At 37.5% G+C, this 15400-nt stretch overlaps 1 protein-coding gene across 1 annotated transcript in view; it reads left to right on the top strand.

Annotated features, from left to right (window-relative positions):
• Positions 1-15400, top strand: part of AQR (aquarius intron-binding spliceosomal factor) — a 53924-nt gene that overhangs the window by 13174 nt on the left and 25350 nt on the right. Inside the window, exons 11-20 of the mRNA XM_014941989.1 lie at positions 190-306; positions 1312-1425; positions 2235-2338; positions 5202-5304; positions 6363-6483; positions 8874-9015; positions 9793-9971; positions 11835-12002; positions 12447-12616; positions 14470-14711. Of these exons, the coding sequence (XP_014797475.1) occupies positions 190-306; positions 1312-1425; positions 2235-2338; positions 5202-5304; positions 6363-6483; positions 8874-9015; positions 9793-9971; positions 11835-12002; positions 12447-12616; positions 14470-14711 (1460 nt within the window). The remainder of the gene's footprint in view (positions 1-189; positions 307-1311; positions 1426-2234; positions 2339-5201; positions 5305-6362; positions 6484-8873; positions 9016-9792; positions 9972-11834; positions 12003-12446; positions 12617-14469; positions 14712-15400) is intronic.

Below are 15400 nucleotides of genomic sequence, written 5' to 3'. Positions count from 1 at the left end.
CATAAAACCTGGGTCTAGGCATACGTAAATGCCACTTTAATATGAGAACTTCTGTTAGTGTATCAGATATGTAAATAACTGTGCAGCAATCTATCTTGATATGCCTTCTTGAAATGTAAAGTTATGAGAAACCAGGGTTTCTTAAATCTTGAAGAATTGCTTGTACTCACGTGGGGTTGTTTACCACAGGCTTTGCTTCCCACACGGCGCTGGTTCAATACAGTGTTGGATGACTCCCATCTTGTTGTTCACTGTTACCTGTCCAGTCTTGCTAAAAGAGAGAAAGAGGGTCATCTCTTTTGCCAGGTGAGATACAAAGTTGTTGAAAATAAGTTTTTTCGTTCTGATGCCGCTCTAAATATCTCAATTGTTCTGTTTATTTTTTTGTTAAGGCAGGTTTTTCTGATGGATGCAAACTACATGTTTATTTAAATCCTTCAGACAGTAGTTCTTCCTTACCTGTACCTCTGTGTGACTGCTCTTACCTTTCTTGCTCTATTTTTGAGCAGTTATTAAAAGTACAGCCTAGAAAACAGTGCAGCTTCTGGCATGCTTTACCCCACGTATTGCAGAAGTTGTCACCAGTGCATTCTTCTGTGTTTTGTTTTGACCTCAGATTGTTCTATATTGCAGCTGTTTTTCAATTCTGTCCTTCAGTTTACTCAGTCATAGACAATATATTGTTTTTTATGGCAGGATCTGAAGATCTCTCCCCTTTCTTGCATCTCAGCTGCTTTTCCTGCTGCTTGCTGTCCCCCATCTCTGGCATTTGCTCAGTTTTGCTGAGGGTCAGCATTGATGGAACACAAAGCCAGCAGCACATCTGAATAATTTTCTTCTTCTGAGTTAAACAATCTTGTTGAAAGGTAGGATGAATTCCAGAGTTGGCATCAGAGAGGGCAGTAGGGAGCAAGACCCCTCCCACTTGGTGGCAGCAAGCCATAAGTTGGGTTCAGTGTCTCAGTGAACCTCTGACTGTGTTACCTTAGTGCAGTTATGAAACTAAGTCACAGAGTGAAAATACAGTCAGAGGTTCACTGAGATACAGTTTCAGGTCCTAGTAGGTAAATGAAAGCACATTGATCTGTGCTGTAATTTCTATGGCTTGTAGATGAGATACCTAAACAAAATTATTTTTTGCATCAGCCAAGTATAAAATTTAGATACCACTCCTTTGTTCATTTCTTCAAGAACTTTGAGGAGCTCTTTTTTTGTGCACAGAGCCCAGATTTGTCCTCTTAAATTGTGTTTTCGTTTGTGGTAGGGTGTCTCTTATTATTAATCCACTTATTTATATGGATGATGTCTCAGCTTTTAGATATGCTTAAATTCTACACTGGCTTTGAGATCAACGATCAGACTGGAAATGCTTTGACGGAGAATGAGATGACAACGATTCACTATGACAGAATTACATCTTTACAGGTAGGCAGACAGCAAAGTGCTTATAGGAGGGAAGGATTTGTTTTATTATTTTAATCTAATTTGCATTTGGAATAGACATTAAATTATTTTCCAAAACAAACCTCTTATTCCTGTAACTCAACAAGAAAAATAGTTTTAACTTTCTGTACCCTACCAAAGACGCTAACGCTTCAGTGTTACACGGGTGACTGACTAAATAATATGCTCTAGCAAAAGACCACCACTTTTGATTTGATACTGTTGAGATGAACTGCTCCCATTAAATCTATTCAGAAGGGAAAATTAGGTCCTGTAGAAACTTAACTTATGATTATGCAGTAGGTGGCACCATTTCTTCAAGATCAGTGCACACGTAGGGTATCAATAGTGGTCCTTAGTACATGAGACAAAAATTCGCTTTACTTGTATTCATATAATTATCAGATTTTTTTTTTTCCCATCAGTTTAAACAAACAAAACAATTAATCAAGGAAGCATGGTTAAATTAAATATGTTGCTTGTTTTTCTTAGCTGTCTGCAAGGCTACGTGTCTGCCCCATTATGTTTGATTTTAATGATAGAACAAATGCTGATAGGAGGGTGCATAAAACAAATGCTGTGTCGGAAGCACAGGAGTGACAAATAGGTGGTGCTAACTAAGAAAAATGGAGATTTCACCTGGGTTTTATTAATATCCTGGAAGCGTCCACAGAGTGGTACTATGTGTTACGAATCAAAGGAAGCTGTGCTCTTGTATAAGTATTTAGATTGTTATTAAATTGTTTCATTAATATGCTTACATTCAGTTTCTGGGCATGGGTCTTTTGCAGAGAGCAGCATTTGCACATTTCCCAGAGTTGTATGACTTTGCACTGTCAAATGTAGCTGCAGTCGATACTCGTGATTCCCTGCTGAAGTTATTTGGACCCCTTAGGTAAGTTACCAAAATGAAACTTAACATGAAATTGAAATTCTTTGTTCTCAGTATGTTTTAATTAACTAATTTCCAGCCTTTTTTCTTTCTGATTTCTCACGTGCCTTCTTATGTTTAGTGTATCAGATATGTAAATAACTGTGCAGCAATCTATCTTGATATGCCTTCTTGAAATGTAAAGTTATGAGAAACCAGGGTTTCTTAAATCTTGAAGAATTGCTTGTACTCACGTGGGGTTGTTTACCACAGGCTTTGCTTCCCACACGGCGCTGGTTCAATACAGTGTTGGATGACTCCCATCTTGTTGTTCACTGTTACCTGTCCAGTCTTGCTAAAAGAGAGAAAGAGGGTCATCTCTTTTGCCAGGTGAGATACAAAGTTGTTGAAAATAAGTTTTTTCGTTCTGATGCCGCTCTAAATATCTCAATTGTTCTGTTTATTTTTTTGTTAAGGCAGGTTTTTCTGATGGATGCAAACTACATGTTTATTTAAATCCTTCAGACAGTAGTTCTTCCTTACCTGTACCTCTGTGTGACTGCTCTTACCTTTCTTGCTCTATTTTTGAGCAGTTATTAAAAGTACAGCCTAGAAAACAGTGCAGCTTCTGGCATGCTTTACCCCACGTATTGCAGAAGTTGTCACCAGTGCATTCTTCTGTGTTTTGTTTTGACCTCAGATTGTTCTATATTGCAGCTGTTTTTCAATTCTGTCCTTCAGTTTACTCAGTCATAGACAATATATTGTTTTTTATGGCAGGATCTGAAGATCTCTCCCCTTTCTTGCATCTCAGCTGCTTTTCCTGCTGCTTGCTGTCCCCCATCTCTGGCATTTGCTCAGTTTTGCTGAGGGTCAGCATTGATGGAACACAAAGCCAGCAGCACATCTGAATAATTTTCTTCTTCTGAGTTAAACAATCTTGTTGAAAGGTAGGATGAATTCCAGAGTTGGCATCAGAGAGGGCAGTAGGGAGCAAGACCCCTCCCATTTGGTGGCAGCAAGCCATAAGTTGGGTTCAGTGTCTCAGTGAACCTCTGACTGTGTTACCTTAGTGTAGTTATGAAACTAAGTCACAGAGTGAAAATACAGTCAGAGGTTCACTGAGATACAGTTTCAGGTCCTAGTAGGTAAATGAAAGCACATTGATCTGTGCTGTAATTTCTATGGCTTGTAGATGAGATACCTAAACAAAATTATTTTTTGCATCAGCCAAGTATAAAATTTAGATACCACTCCTTTGTTCATTTCTTCAAGAACTTTGAGGAGCTCTTTTTTTGTGCACAGAGCCCAGATTTGTCCTCTTAAATTGTGTTTTCGTTTGTGGTAGGGTGTCTCTTATTATTAATCCACTTATTTATATGGATGATGTCTCAGCTTTTAGATATGCTTAAATTCTACACTGGCTTTGAGATCAACGATCAGACTGGAAATGCTTTGACGGAGAATGAGATGACAACGATTCACTATGACAGAATTACATCTTTACAGGTAGGCAGACAGCAAAGTGCTTATGGGAGGGAAGGATTTGGTTTTATTGTTTTAATCTAATTTGCATTTGGAATAGACATTAAATTATTTTCCAAAACAAACCTCTTATTCCTGTAACTCAACAAGAAAAATAGTTTTAACTTTCTGTACCGTACCAAAGACGCTAACGCTTCAGTGTTACGTGGGTGACTGACTAAATAATAGCAATTGCTATGATACTGTTGAGATGAACTGCTCCCATTAAATCTATTCAGAAGGGAAAATTAGGTCCTGTAGAAACTTAACTTATGATTATGCAGTAGGTGGCACCATTTCTTCAAGATCAGTGCACACGTAGGGTATCAATAGTGGTCCTTTGTACATGAGACAAAGTAAAAATTCACTTTACTTGTAGTCATATAATTTTCAGATTTTTTTTTCCTATCAGTTTAAACAAACAAAACAATTAATCAAGGAAGCATGGTTAAATTAAATATGTTGCTTGTTTTTCTTAGCTGTCTGCAAGGCTACGTGTCTGCCCCATTATGTTTTATTTTAATGATAGAACAAATGCTGATAGGAGGATGCATAAAACAGATGCTGTGTCAGAAGCACAGGAGTGACAAATAGGTGGTGCTAACTAAGAAAAATGGAGATTTCACCTGGGTTTTATTAATATCCTGGAAGCGTCCACAGAGTGGTACTATGTGTTACGAATCAAAGGAAGCTGTGCTCTTGTATAAGTATTTAGATTGTTATTAAATTGTTTCATTAATATGCTTACATTCAGTTTCTGGGCATGGGTCTTTTGCAGAGAGCAGCATTTGCACATTTCCCAGAGTTGTATGACTTTGCACTGTCAAATGTGGCCGCCGTAGATACTCGTGATTCCCTGCTGAAGTTATTTGGACCCCTTAGGTAAGTTACCAAAATGAAACTTAACATGAAATTGAAATTCTTTGTTCTCAGTATGTTTTAATTAACTAATTTCCAGCCTTTTTTCTTTCTGATTTCTCACGTGCCTTCTTATGTGACTTCTGAGGTCTTTGTGACTTGTTGTGGTGCCTTTACATCTGCTGAAGTAGGGAGACAGGGAGAGTTTGCATCCAGTAGTCATGAAGTACTAGAATTCCAGTATAAGAAAAATATCTGTATTTTCCTTTATTCTAATGAATGTGAGAAAGTACTAATTTTCTGGAAAATAGCTAATTTTCTGGAAAATAAATATTTTAAATATCTCTCACTTAAAATACTGATCTGTAATTTATGGTCTCTGATGACCTTCATAGTTGGAATTTTTTTTTGTTAAGGAAAGCAAAAGAAAGTTCCCCGAAGCGCTTTCAGTCGCGTTTCGGTGTCAGTGACATAAGCTTAATTTTATTTTCCTTCTGCTGTGCAGCTCAAACGTTCTCCACCAGGTGGCATCGTACCTCTGCCTGCTGCCGCCCCTGCCCGACGGGGAGGACTCCAGCTATGACAAGGACTTCCTGCTGGAGTTGCTGGTAAAACCATAATTCATATTGCATGTGTTTTTTCATTGAAAATTCAAGATACGGCTAAATCTAGCCACTACGCTGTAGTAAAGTAGCCATTTAGGACCTTTTGCTGAACCACCTGTGCACCACAGCGGTGTTATAGCAGTAAACTGCATGCTAAGATGGGCTTTAAAACCATGTAAATTAAGTATTTGAAAATGTTGATTTATAAATGTAGTTTCCCTGAAAAACTAGTATGTGCGTGTGTGGTGTAATTGTAAAGGTCAATAAGCAGAGTCTCAGCAACAGTTTTTGGGTTCGTCTGAAAAAGAGAAGATGTTACTTTGTGTAGTAATGTGTTTGCCTCCTTTGAAACCAAAAAAATCTGCTAAAGTAGACCTAAATACTCAGTACCTATTTGGTTCCCCAAACCCATATGAAATATCGTTTGATGTGCAAATGGTTTTTTGGATATTGAGTCTATAACGGTATTACTGTGGGCTTCTAATCTGATGCCAGTATTAGAATGACATAGCTGGTTTTTAAAATCTTTTTCATAGTTTTTTTTGTTGCTCTTGATTTCTTCAACTAATTTCCCAAGGTTTAGACAGTAGTAATATGATGCTTATGGATGCCATGGAGAGATGTTCAGACAACATACTGAAGTGTTGAATGCATTTTTTCCTCCCAAGGAGGGAATTAAACTAGCTGTTGCTGAATGAGTGGTGTTAGTTAGCTATTGACCATATGGTTAATGGAAAGCAAAGTAAATTTCATTTGAAGTTGATACTCTGCTAACCCTTGACTGAATATTTTTAGTTCTGTCATGCTGTTTTGGGTCTGCTGAGTAGCCAAATGATTGTGACAGTGCTATGACCAATAGTTGGACTGTGTATTTGTTCATCTTCTGATGTCACTGTCATTTATTTCTATTTAATTTAAAAAATCTGCAAACCCAGAACTTATTAAAAGAGAGAAGATGACAAGTGACCACCAGCAGTCTTATGGATTAACGTGTATGTTTCAAAAATAGCTTTATTGTTCCTTTGTGACTTATGGAAGTTTAAAATGTATCCTTTCTTTAGGTTTCCCGTCACGAGCGACGAATATCTCAAATTCAGCAACTCAACCAGATGCCTCTTTATCCCACAGAGAAGATTATTTGGGATGAAAATATTGTACCAACTGAGTATTATTCTGGAGAAGGTATGATTAGTAGTTCAGTAAATCCTGAACAGGGCAGTAAATGCTGCAGAAAAAAAGCAGTTCTGATGCCAATGTTCATTCGGTCTTCGGAACTTATATATGCAGTGCTTTGGCATATTCCAGCATCTTAGAGTAAGGTTGGTTTTTTTTGAGTTATGAATCAAGAACTTTGAGATGAAATTGTTAGCAAATTTATAGTGAGTTTAAAGAAAAATCCAAAGGCCTCTGTTTACACAAAGACACTTATTTGCTTCTAGTCTGGGTAAGAGATGTGCTCTACAGACCAGCTGTGGCACAGGTAGTTACTGTAAGGGGAAACAGGTTATAAAGCCTTCTGAAAATTAAAAAAGGGTGATGATGGGAAGAAATTAACACTAATTATCTTACTCTTATTTCAAGGTAGAAGTGAACATGTAGAGTGCATACACTCCCTTTCAGTGACTAAATTTAGAACCTAGTGTTCTTGCTCAGTGTGTCTGTGATGAAGGAAGCAAACGGCAGGTATTGCAAACAAGGAATTATGTAATGTTAAGCTTTGCAATACGCAGCATGTATATTTTTGTCTAGTTACTGTAAAAAACTTAGTTGAATGTGGATCATGAGAATTTTCATTAGGAATGTGAAAATTTTACTTTGGAATGTGGAAATTCCAAATAACATTATATGTTTTTGAAGACCAGTATAAAGTATGTTTCTGGTTTGAGCAGGGAGTATTCTGTACCCTCCTCTGTGTAGTTTAGATACAGAGGGCTTTTTGTGTAGCTATAAGCCTTAAATTCAGCTGCTTAACAGAAATTAGATTTTTGGGATAAATTTTCTGTGAATGAGTATTAATGAGAAGGAAGAGATTTTTGAAATTTGACCCCTTTAGATAAGGCAGGGTTATAGGAAGCAAAGGATCTTTTCCAAATAGACATGATACAAATGCCATCTAGAGATCTGCTTGAGAAGAGATGAAGTACTTATGTTTGCTATAATGCAAGTAGTTAAAAGCTGATTCAGATTCTTCTGAATAGTAGGTCTCCTGATACGGGGTTTATCCTTTAAAAAAAAAAAAGGCACAACAAAAACCAAAAAAAAACCAAAACAGGGTGATTACTGTAATTTCTAGGAAATAAATATATAAACCAAAATTTTTTTAATTTTTATTTTTTATTTTGGTAAACAACACAGAGGTTGCTGTACTACTCTGGAACATTCAGGTTTTTAGATACAAATCAAGATAGCTTTACTGGCTGTCACTCAGACTGTATTCAAAGGCTGACTTTGCAGTACTTGAACTTGTCCATGCAATGTGTGTGTGTATTTTGTGTTTTATTAGCCAAAGACATTAATCACAATATATGTGTTAGTGTGAGGGGGAAGGAAGAATAAAGAGCATCTGATAAATGCTGTACAGCCTTAAAGAGGTGTTGCTTCAGGCCCTTTGTGCATATAGCCAGCTTTAGAGGACAGGGTTTGTTACTTGGTGTTGGGAAATGTGTTAAAGTATTTTGTCACCATGAGGCTTTCCAGAATAGAAATTACTGCGTTCTGTTGCCTTTCTTCACTGCCATTGTATCTCAATGCGTGTGAAAGCCAATATGTAGTACATACACCAGTGAAAGGTTTCAAGGATAATATTGCAAGTTACAAAAGCCTGATGCTTTCACAGGACGTAAGTGTAGGTGTCAAACTGGAACTTCAGTCCAGAAATGTTAAATGAGTACCATATAGGAATCTGTATTATGGAAAATTTGCATCTTAGACTATCTTCAAGCTGTGCAAGCTTTAGGACCTGTCTAGGAGTCTTAATACTCATTTAGTAGTTAGATCTAATCTTCCCATATTTTTCATTCTCATTAAAGAAAAAAAAAATCTGTAACAGCAACAAAAACTTGTGTATTAAAATTTGATTTCTTGGCTTAAATCTTTTTTGTATGTTAATGGTTTTTGTGACTTCAAATAAACATAAAGGATTGGAATGAAGGATCGTTGGATAACGCATTGTTTTTATTAGTTAATGAACCTTTTTCACTATTATTTAATGCTGTCTTAATTGTTGAATTCCCAAAGTCCTGTTACCTTGTCCTGCAGTCTTATAAAATCAATTTTGTTGTAGTCTGAATACAGGGAATGAATCAGTCTTTAGAGAGTTCACTGTATTGCTGCCAGAAGGATGAAAATTCCTTTAATCTTGTGCAGGTTCATTTAGAGAAAACCTGAAAAATGTATGATTTTTAGTGGTGTATATGTATAAAAGGAGTAGTTCTTAGAATCTCTCAGGATAACAGCTATGGTAGTTACAGAATAGTATGTGTACGTATTTATGAATCTGTATAACCAATATATTAATTCATCTTTTTGTTTATCTATCAAATTCCTGTTCCATTCCACCCTTACCCCCTTAGGCTGTCTTGCACTTCCCAAATTGAATCTACAGTTTCTGACTCTTCATGACTACCTGCTGAGGAACTTCAATCTTTTCCGCTTGGAGTCCACCTACGAGATCAGGCAGGACATCGAAGACAGCGTCAGCAGGATGAAACCATGGTAATGTTTATTAGCTGATGCAAACCAGTCAGTTCAACTTCACTTGTAATCAAAGTGGGTTCAAGAATGAATAACTGATATTGTGTGTGTATAAGAAATATATAGTAACGAATGTTTTCTAAATAATTGCATACATGCTATGTTTCTTACTAACTTCTTCCATGAGGTGTTGCCATGCTGTGGGATGATTTTGTAAGGTTGTGTTGGTACTTATCCCTGTAGTTGTGTTAAGACAGTCTGTTGGATGCTGGAAGCCAACCTTTGTTGCCTTAAGACGGGTGATTTAGTTTCCTGAAAGTACTCAGCCTTGGCTGACATTACAAAATCTGGAAACTTTACCACCACCTCTTTGGGTTTATGAAGGGTGTTACTGAGTATTCTTGAATTTACCATCTGCCACACTTTGATCCTCTATAGATTTCAGGGGTTCATTTGGTGTGTTATCTCTTATATTTAGTCATTGCTTTTTGTTATCTTCTCTCTTTCCTCTCTGTGAATTTTGTTGGGTCTTTTTTATCTGTTTTATAATGCCAGCATAAGTTGCCTTTGTTTCTTGAAATATAGGAGTAAGTCAGTTCATCTTATGCATCAGTTCTGAAGTGCAGGATTATGTGAATCTACTTCAGTAGCATGTAAAATTAATACTTCTGCTTTTGCCTCAGAGCTGACTGTGAGATAAATTGTTTCACAGTTTAAAAATAAAGAACTGAATTGTTACCTGATAATGACTAACAGAACATTGACGTTTGGGGGGGTTGTTGGTTTGGTTTTTTTCAGGTTATCAGAATATGGAGGTGTGGTCTTTGGTGGATGGGCCAGGATGGCACAACCCATTGTCTCTTTCACCGTGGTGGAGGTGGCAAAACCCAATATTGGTGAAAACTGGCCCATGCGAGTACGAGCAGATGTTACGATTAATTTGAATGTCCGAGATAACATCAAAGATGAATGGGAAGGTACTTACATTCTTTGAAATAAGGTGCTCAAAATAGGTGCTTGTCAAAATACATTTTGATGTAATCTTATTTGTAAGAAAGGTGTTTTTTTTTTTTAATCTGACATACAGATTTGCCAGTCTTCATGCACTGTTTAAAAGTCAGTTACCCAAAATTACTCAAATTCCAAGTCTAAGAAGGTTTTATTTGCTTAAAATAAAGATCAAAATTATTAAAGTATTTACACATCCATTGAGAACAGAACATTTGCTGTTTCAGCTTGATGTCATTCAGTTTATAACTAAAATTCTGCTCGTTATAGGGAATGTGGAAGAGTAACTTCGCATTTTAAATTAATATTTGTGCTCATCATGTAATAATGGAAAAGTAGCGGGGAATGTGATATCTGAAGAGGACAGATTTTGATTTAATTCAAACCAGTGCATTTTAGTAGTTTTCAGTGTATTTGAATACTATTAGGAAGTGTTGACTGTACCAAATACTGTTTCTTGTAAGTATCCACAGGCAACACTTCTCTTGCTTGGGGAATTGAACTTTAGTTGACCGTGTTGGCAAGTGGTGTAGAAGCATGTACTTGTACTTGGATTATCAGTAAATGTCACTCCCTTCTCTTTTGTTAGAGAAACTTGTTAAATGTGCTGGAGCTGCAATGGTGTGATTACAGGTCACGTAGCAAAATGCTAAAGCTGGAGCGTGTGATAAATAAGCAGATACAAGTTTGGGAATGTAGATTTCTATTAAAGTAGAAAAGCTGGGAGGATGGCAGCAGACTTCACTGTGCTGAAGGTAGCTTTATAGTGGAACAGCCTCTGTGATTTTGGAAGCAGTAATGATTTAACTTAATCAAACCTGAGTTAAAGAATTGATGAATCATTGCCTGACATAAAGCAGTTTCCTCAAGACCTTATTAGGTTGGATAATATCCAGTGAGTAATAAGAAGTTATTGGTCTCTTATGAAAAATACAGCATGGGTTTACTATGAATTTTGAAGGTGTCTTAGATCTGTGAGAATCTGTAGGCATAATAAAGAAAAGGATTAGTGTTTAAAATTACATTAGTGAACTGGAGAAATTGCAATTTAAAAGTAGGGTGTAGTTCAGCAGGGATGAGTATTAAGATACTAAACTAAAGGAAGAACAAGTCACTGCACAAATGCACGCTGGGGGAATAACTTGTTAGGTGCTAGCTCTGCAGAATGAAAAGAGTTCAAGGACATTGTTGCTTAAAAGCAAATGTGACTCCACAACAATGTGTTGCTGCTGAGGAAGAAAGGAAAACGCTCAACCAAGTCATATGGGGATTTATAAACTGGAATGTAGGATGGAAAAGAAGTAACCTAAGTGACCTTTTACCCTATTAAGTAGATAACTAAAATAACTGCTTAGGATTTTGTGCCCAGTTCTAGCCACTGGACTTAAATTGTTGTGAAAGAAAATAAAATTGGAGGTTAATCCAGAAGAAAGCACTGAGAATAAGAGATTGATGGCACACAACTTTTGAGACAAGACTGAAAATATCTAGATTTTGTAAATTAAGTGAGATTATTGACAGAAGAAAAATCTTGAAATAAATTTTTGTTGTCATGAAAAAAAGTGGACATTTTCTCCTTTTCATCTGTAAAGTCCTAGCAGATATTAGTGTGCAGGAATAGTGGAAAAGATGACGATATCCCATGGTTCTGTATCCTCTAAGCTAAAGGCATATTTTGAAACAGAACACCTCATTCTCTGTAAACAGTTGGGTTTTTATTTGAAAGAAATTGTTATGTATTCTATTGTGTGTAGATATAGATATCTCTATTAAGGAACAGAAAAAGGAAATGGCATTCAATCAAATCACTGAATATTTCTTTTTGGAATCAGGTCTGCGTAAACATGATGTCTGCTTTTTGATCACGGTACGTCCCACGCAACCTTATGGCACCAAGTTTGACCGACGACGACCTTTTGTTGAGCAAACTGGTCTGGTGTATGTCAGAGGCTGTGAAATCCAGGGCATGTTGGATGAGAAAGGACGTGTTATTGAAGAAGGTATGGCATACCAAAGCTAATTCAAAATATTTACTTTTTTTCTCCTTTTTTTCTTTTTTATTTGCTAACAGCCTAATCATTGCCTTGCTTCTCTTTTGAGTAATTCTCATTGAATTAATTTCCTACCTGAAAAAACAAACTAATTCCATAAGCAGCCTGAGAAAGGTTAACAAGTTTTCCTCTGGTAAAATCTGATATAATTAGATTAATTAATAAATCCATTATCTTTTGGTTTTAGGAATAAAATAGCATATATTCAAAAACTCTATTAGAAGTGGGATGAAAACAGGTAATAAGAATGTTTGTAATGCCATCCAGAAATTAGTTTCATCACATAAATTTGTCTAAATTTCATTTTAGGAATGATTATGTATCACTTAATTGAGTGATAATCTGCTTGTAACACTACTTCAAATTTTAATCTTATTATTTCATTACGGGCAGGCCCTGAACCCAAACCAAGACTTAGAGGGGACTGCAGAACATACAGAGTATTTCTGGACCCAAACCAGTATCAACAAGACATGACCAATACAATCCAAAATGGAGCAGAAGATGTTTATGAGACATTTAATATAATAATGAGAAGAAAACCAAAAGAAAACAATTTCAAGGTAAGGTACCTTGGTTGGGGGTACCAGTGAATGACAAGCTGGTAATGAGCCAGCAGTGTATGCTCACAGCCCGGAAGGCCATCCCTATCCTGGGCTGCATCAAAAGAAGCGTGGCCAGCAGGTCAAGGGAGGTGATTCTGCCCCTCTACTTACTCTGCTCTGGTGAGACCCTAGTCCTCAGCACAAGAAGGACATGGACCTGCTAGAGTGGGTCCAGAGGAGGTTCACAGCCCGGAAGGCCATCCCTATCCTGGGCTGCATCAAAAGAAGCGTGGCCAGCAGGTCAAGGGAGGTGATTCTGCCCCTCTACTTACTCTGCTCTGGTGAGACCCTAGTCCTCAGCACAAGAAGGACATGGACCTGCTAGAGTGGGTCCAGAGGAGGTCCACAGAAATGATCAGAGGGATGGAACACCTCTGTTATGAAGACGGGTTGAGAGACTTGGGGGTGTTAACCTGGAGAAGAGAAGACTCCGGGGAGACCTTATTGCAGCCTTTCAGTACTGAAAGGGGGCCTACAACGTGGGGACAGACTTTTTACTAGAGCCTGTAGCGATAGGATGAGTAACGGATTTAAACTGAAAGAGGGTAGATGCAGATTAGATATAAGAAAGAGGGTTTTTTTGTGATAAGGGTGGTAAAACACTAGAACTGGTTTCCCAGAGAGGCGGTAGGTGCCCCATCCCTGGAAACTTTCAAGGTCAGGTTGGACGGGGCTCTGCACAGCATGATGATGTAGTTGAAGGTGTCCCTGCTCGTTGCAGAGGGGTTGGACTAGGTGACCTTTAAAGATCCCTTCCAGCCCAAACCTTTCTGATTCTGTGATTCAGCCTCAACAGTGCCAAGCAGAGAGAAAGGAGAAGCTCTCTTGGCCTGCTGGCAACTTCCTAATGCAGCACAAGATACTGTTGGGGTTTTTTTGTTGGGAGCAAACCTGAAAATACTTTTTGTACACATGCTTAGTTTCTCTGCTGTTAGATCATTTAGACCTTTGAATCTTTAATGTTCCTTGAGTTTTCCATTATGAAAATGCAACATGAACTAAAAACTGCCTTTCTTTTGGTGCCTTAAAATCATGCATTGCATAATTGAAGTGATTTTCGTTTGAAAGGCTTCTTCAGCAAGTTCTGTGCAGATGGATAAAGAGGGAGGCAGGCCTTTTTATTTTCTGTATCTGGAAAGATGCTTCTGGTGTGAAACACTGGCTTGTGGTCTGCCCAGAATGTTCTGGTGCCATGCAGTTGTGGATTGGTGGGCTTCACAGAACTTCATATTTACAACTTTACTTTAAAAAAAAAAACACAAAAAAAACCCACAAAAACCCCAACCACCCAGAACTGATGGTTTATGTTGTATATCTGTGGCAGGTTCATTTTATGTTATAAGCACAACTAAGCTCTGCCAAATCCTGTTTGCATGCTGGCACTATAGACTTATTTTTTTTTTTAATTCACATCTGTATGCTCTTTAGTGTAGTCAGAAGTGAAGTGCTGCTTCAGTTTTCTCAGAATTGCCATTAGATGTGAGTGTACCTTTCAGATTTTTGCCGTGTACTTGCGGCTCAATTGCAGGCAAATCACAATGCAAACCATTCTATGCTGGTTTTACGTAAGTCCCGTGCATGTATTTGCAGATTTTTCACATTGTTACCAGTTTGGGTGCAAGCTTTCCATGTCATCTGCAAATGCTTCTAACATCAGCTGGATAAAAGAAAACAAGGGTATCGCTGCGATTAGTGATGATAGTGTTATGTGCTGGCATCTTAGAATAGACTTGTTTAGTCTTCAGTACGTCGCGTGTTCTTAGTAAAAAGTCAATCTCTCTTATTGCTTTTTCTGTTTTTCTAATTTACAGGCTGTTCTGGAGACTATTAGGAATCTGATGAACACAGATTGTGTGGTTCCTGACTGGCTGCATGACATCATTCTTGGATATGGAGACCCAAGTAGTGCACACTATTCGAAAATGCCAAATCAGATTGCAACTCTGGATTTTAATGACACTTTCCTGTCTATTGATCACTTAAGAGCTAGCTTTCCTGGATACAATATTAAAGTGACTGTTGACAACCCAGCTCTGCAAATACCCCCCTTCAGGTGCTCTCAATATTTCAAGTACTCCTGGTCTCGTATTCTTGCTGAAGTGCATTGTCAGGTGGACTTCAGTGGTTGAAGAGATGTGCTCTTTCTTTTAAGAAAAGGAGTTAATATGTGAATAGTAAGATTTAAATAGTTATATAACAGAGTTAAGTATCCTACAGTTTGGCTCAGGACCAGGGTCTGCTCTGTTTTGTACAAAATTGCATCAGAGCATTGCTTGTAGATCAGCCTGTTGAATATCTGGGAAAAGCAACAGTGTGATATAAAATCGAGACGCGTAGTTGCTTTTGCATTAGGGTATCTAACTTCCTTAAGTTCAGCCTAAAGATTTTTTAATTGCGTAGTTTCCTAACACTAAAGCAAGCTAAGAACAGCAATTTCAACATCAGTTAAAATTTGAGCGTTTGGAAGCACCATTCACTCAAAATAATTAAGTCTGAAATCACATGGTACTTATTTTAATTTAAAGTGCTTTCTGAAATAGGATGCCTACCTTTGTGACCACTAAATGAGATTTAAATGTTTTGTTTCAGTGGTGCCGTTGTCCAACATTTTTATTCTTGACAGTTCTGTCCCCCCTGGTGGACCTCCTTGGACTTGGCAACTGAATTTCACAGTGCATGGTGTTGGAGCAGAGTTTCTTTAGCTGGACTGAAGAAACGCTATCTTTTTTCCTGTATAAGTTA

The sequence above is a fragment of the Calidris pugnax genome, unplaced genomic scaffold, assembly GCF_001431845.1.
Source record: "Calidris pugnax isolate Ruff unplaced genomic scaffold, ASM143184v1 scaffold56, whole genome shotgun sequence".
NCBI lineage: Eukaryota > Metazoa > Chordata > Aves > Charadriiformes > Scolopacidae > Calidris > Calidris pugnax.
Note: the sequence above shows the minus strand (reverse complement) of the source record. Positions and strands in the feature narration are given on the sequence as shown.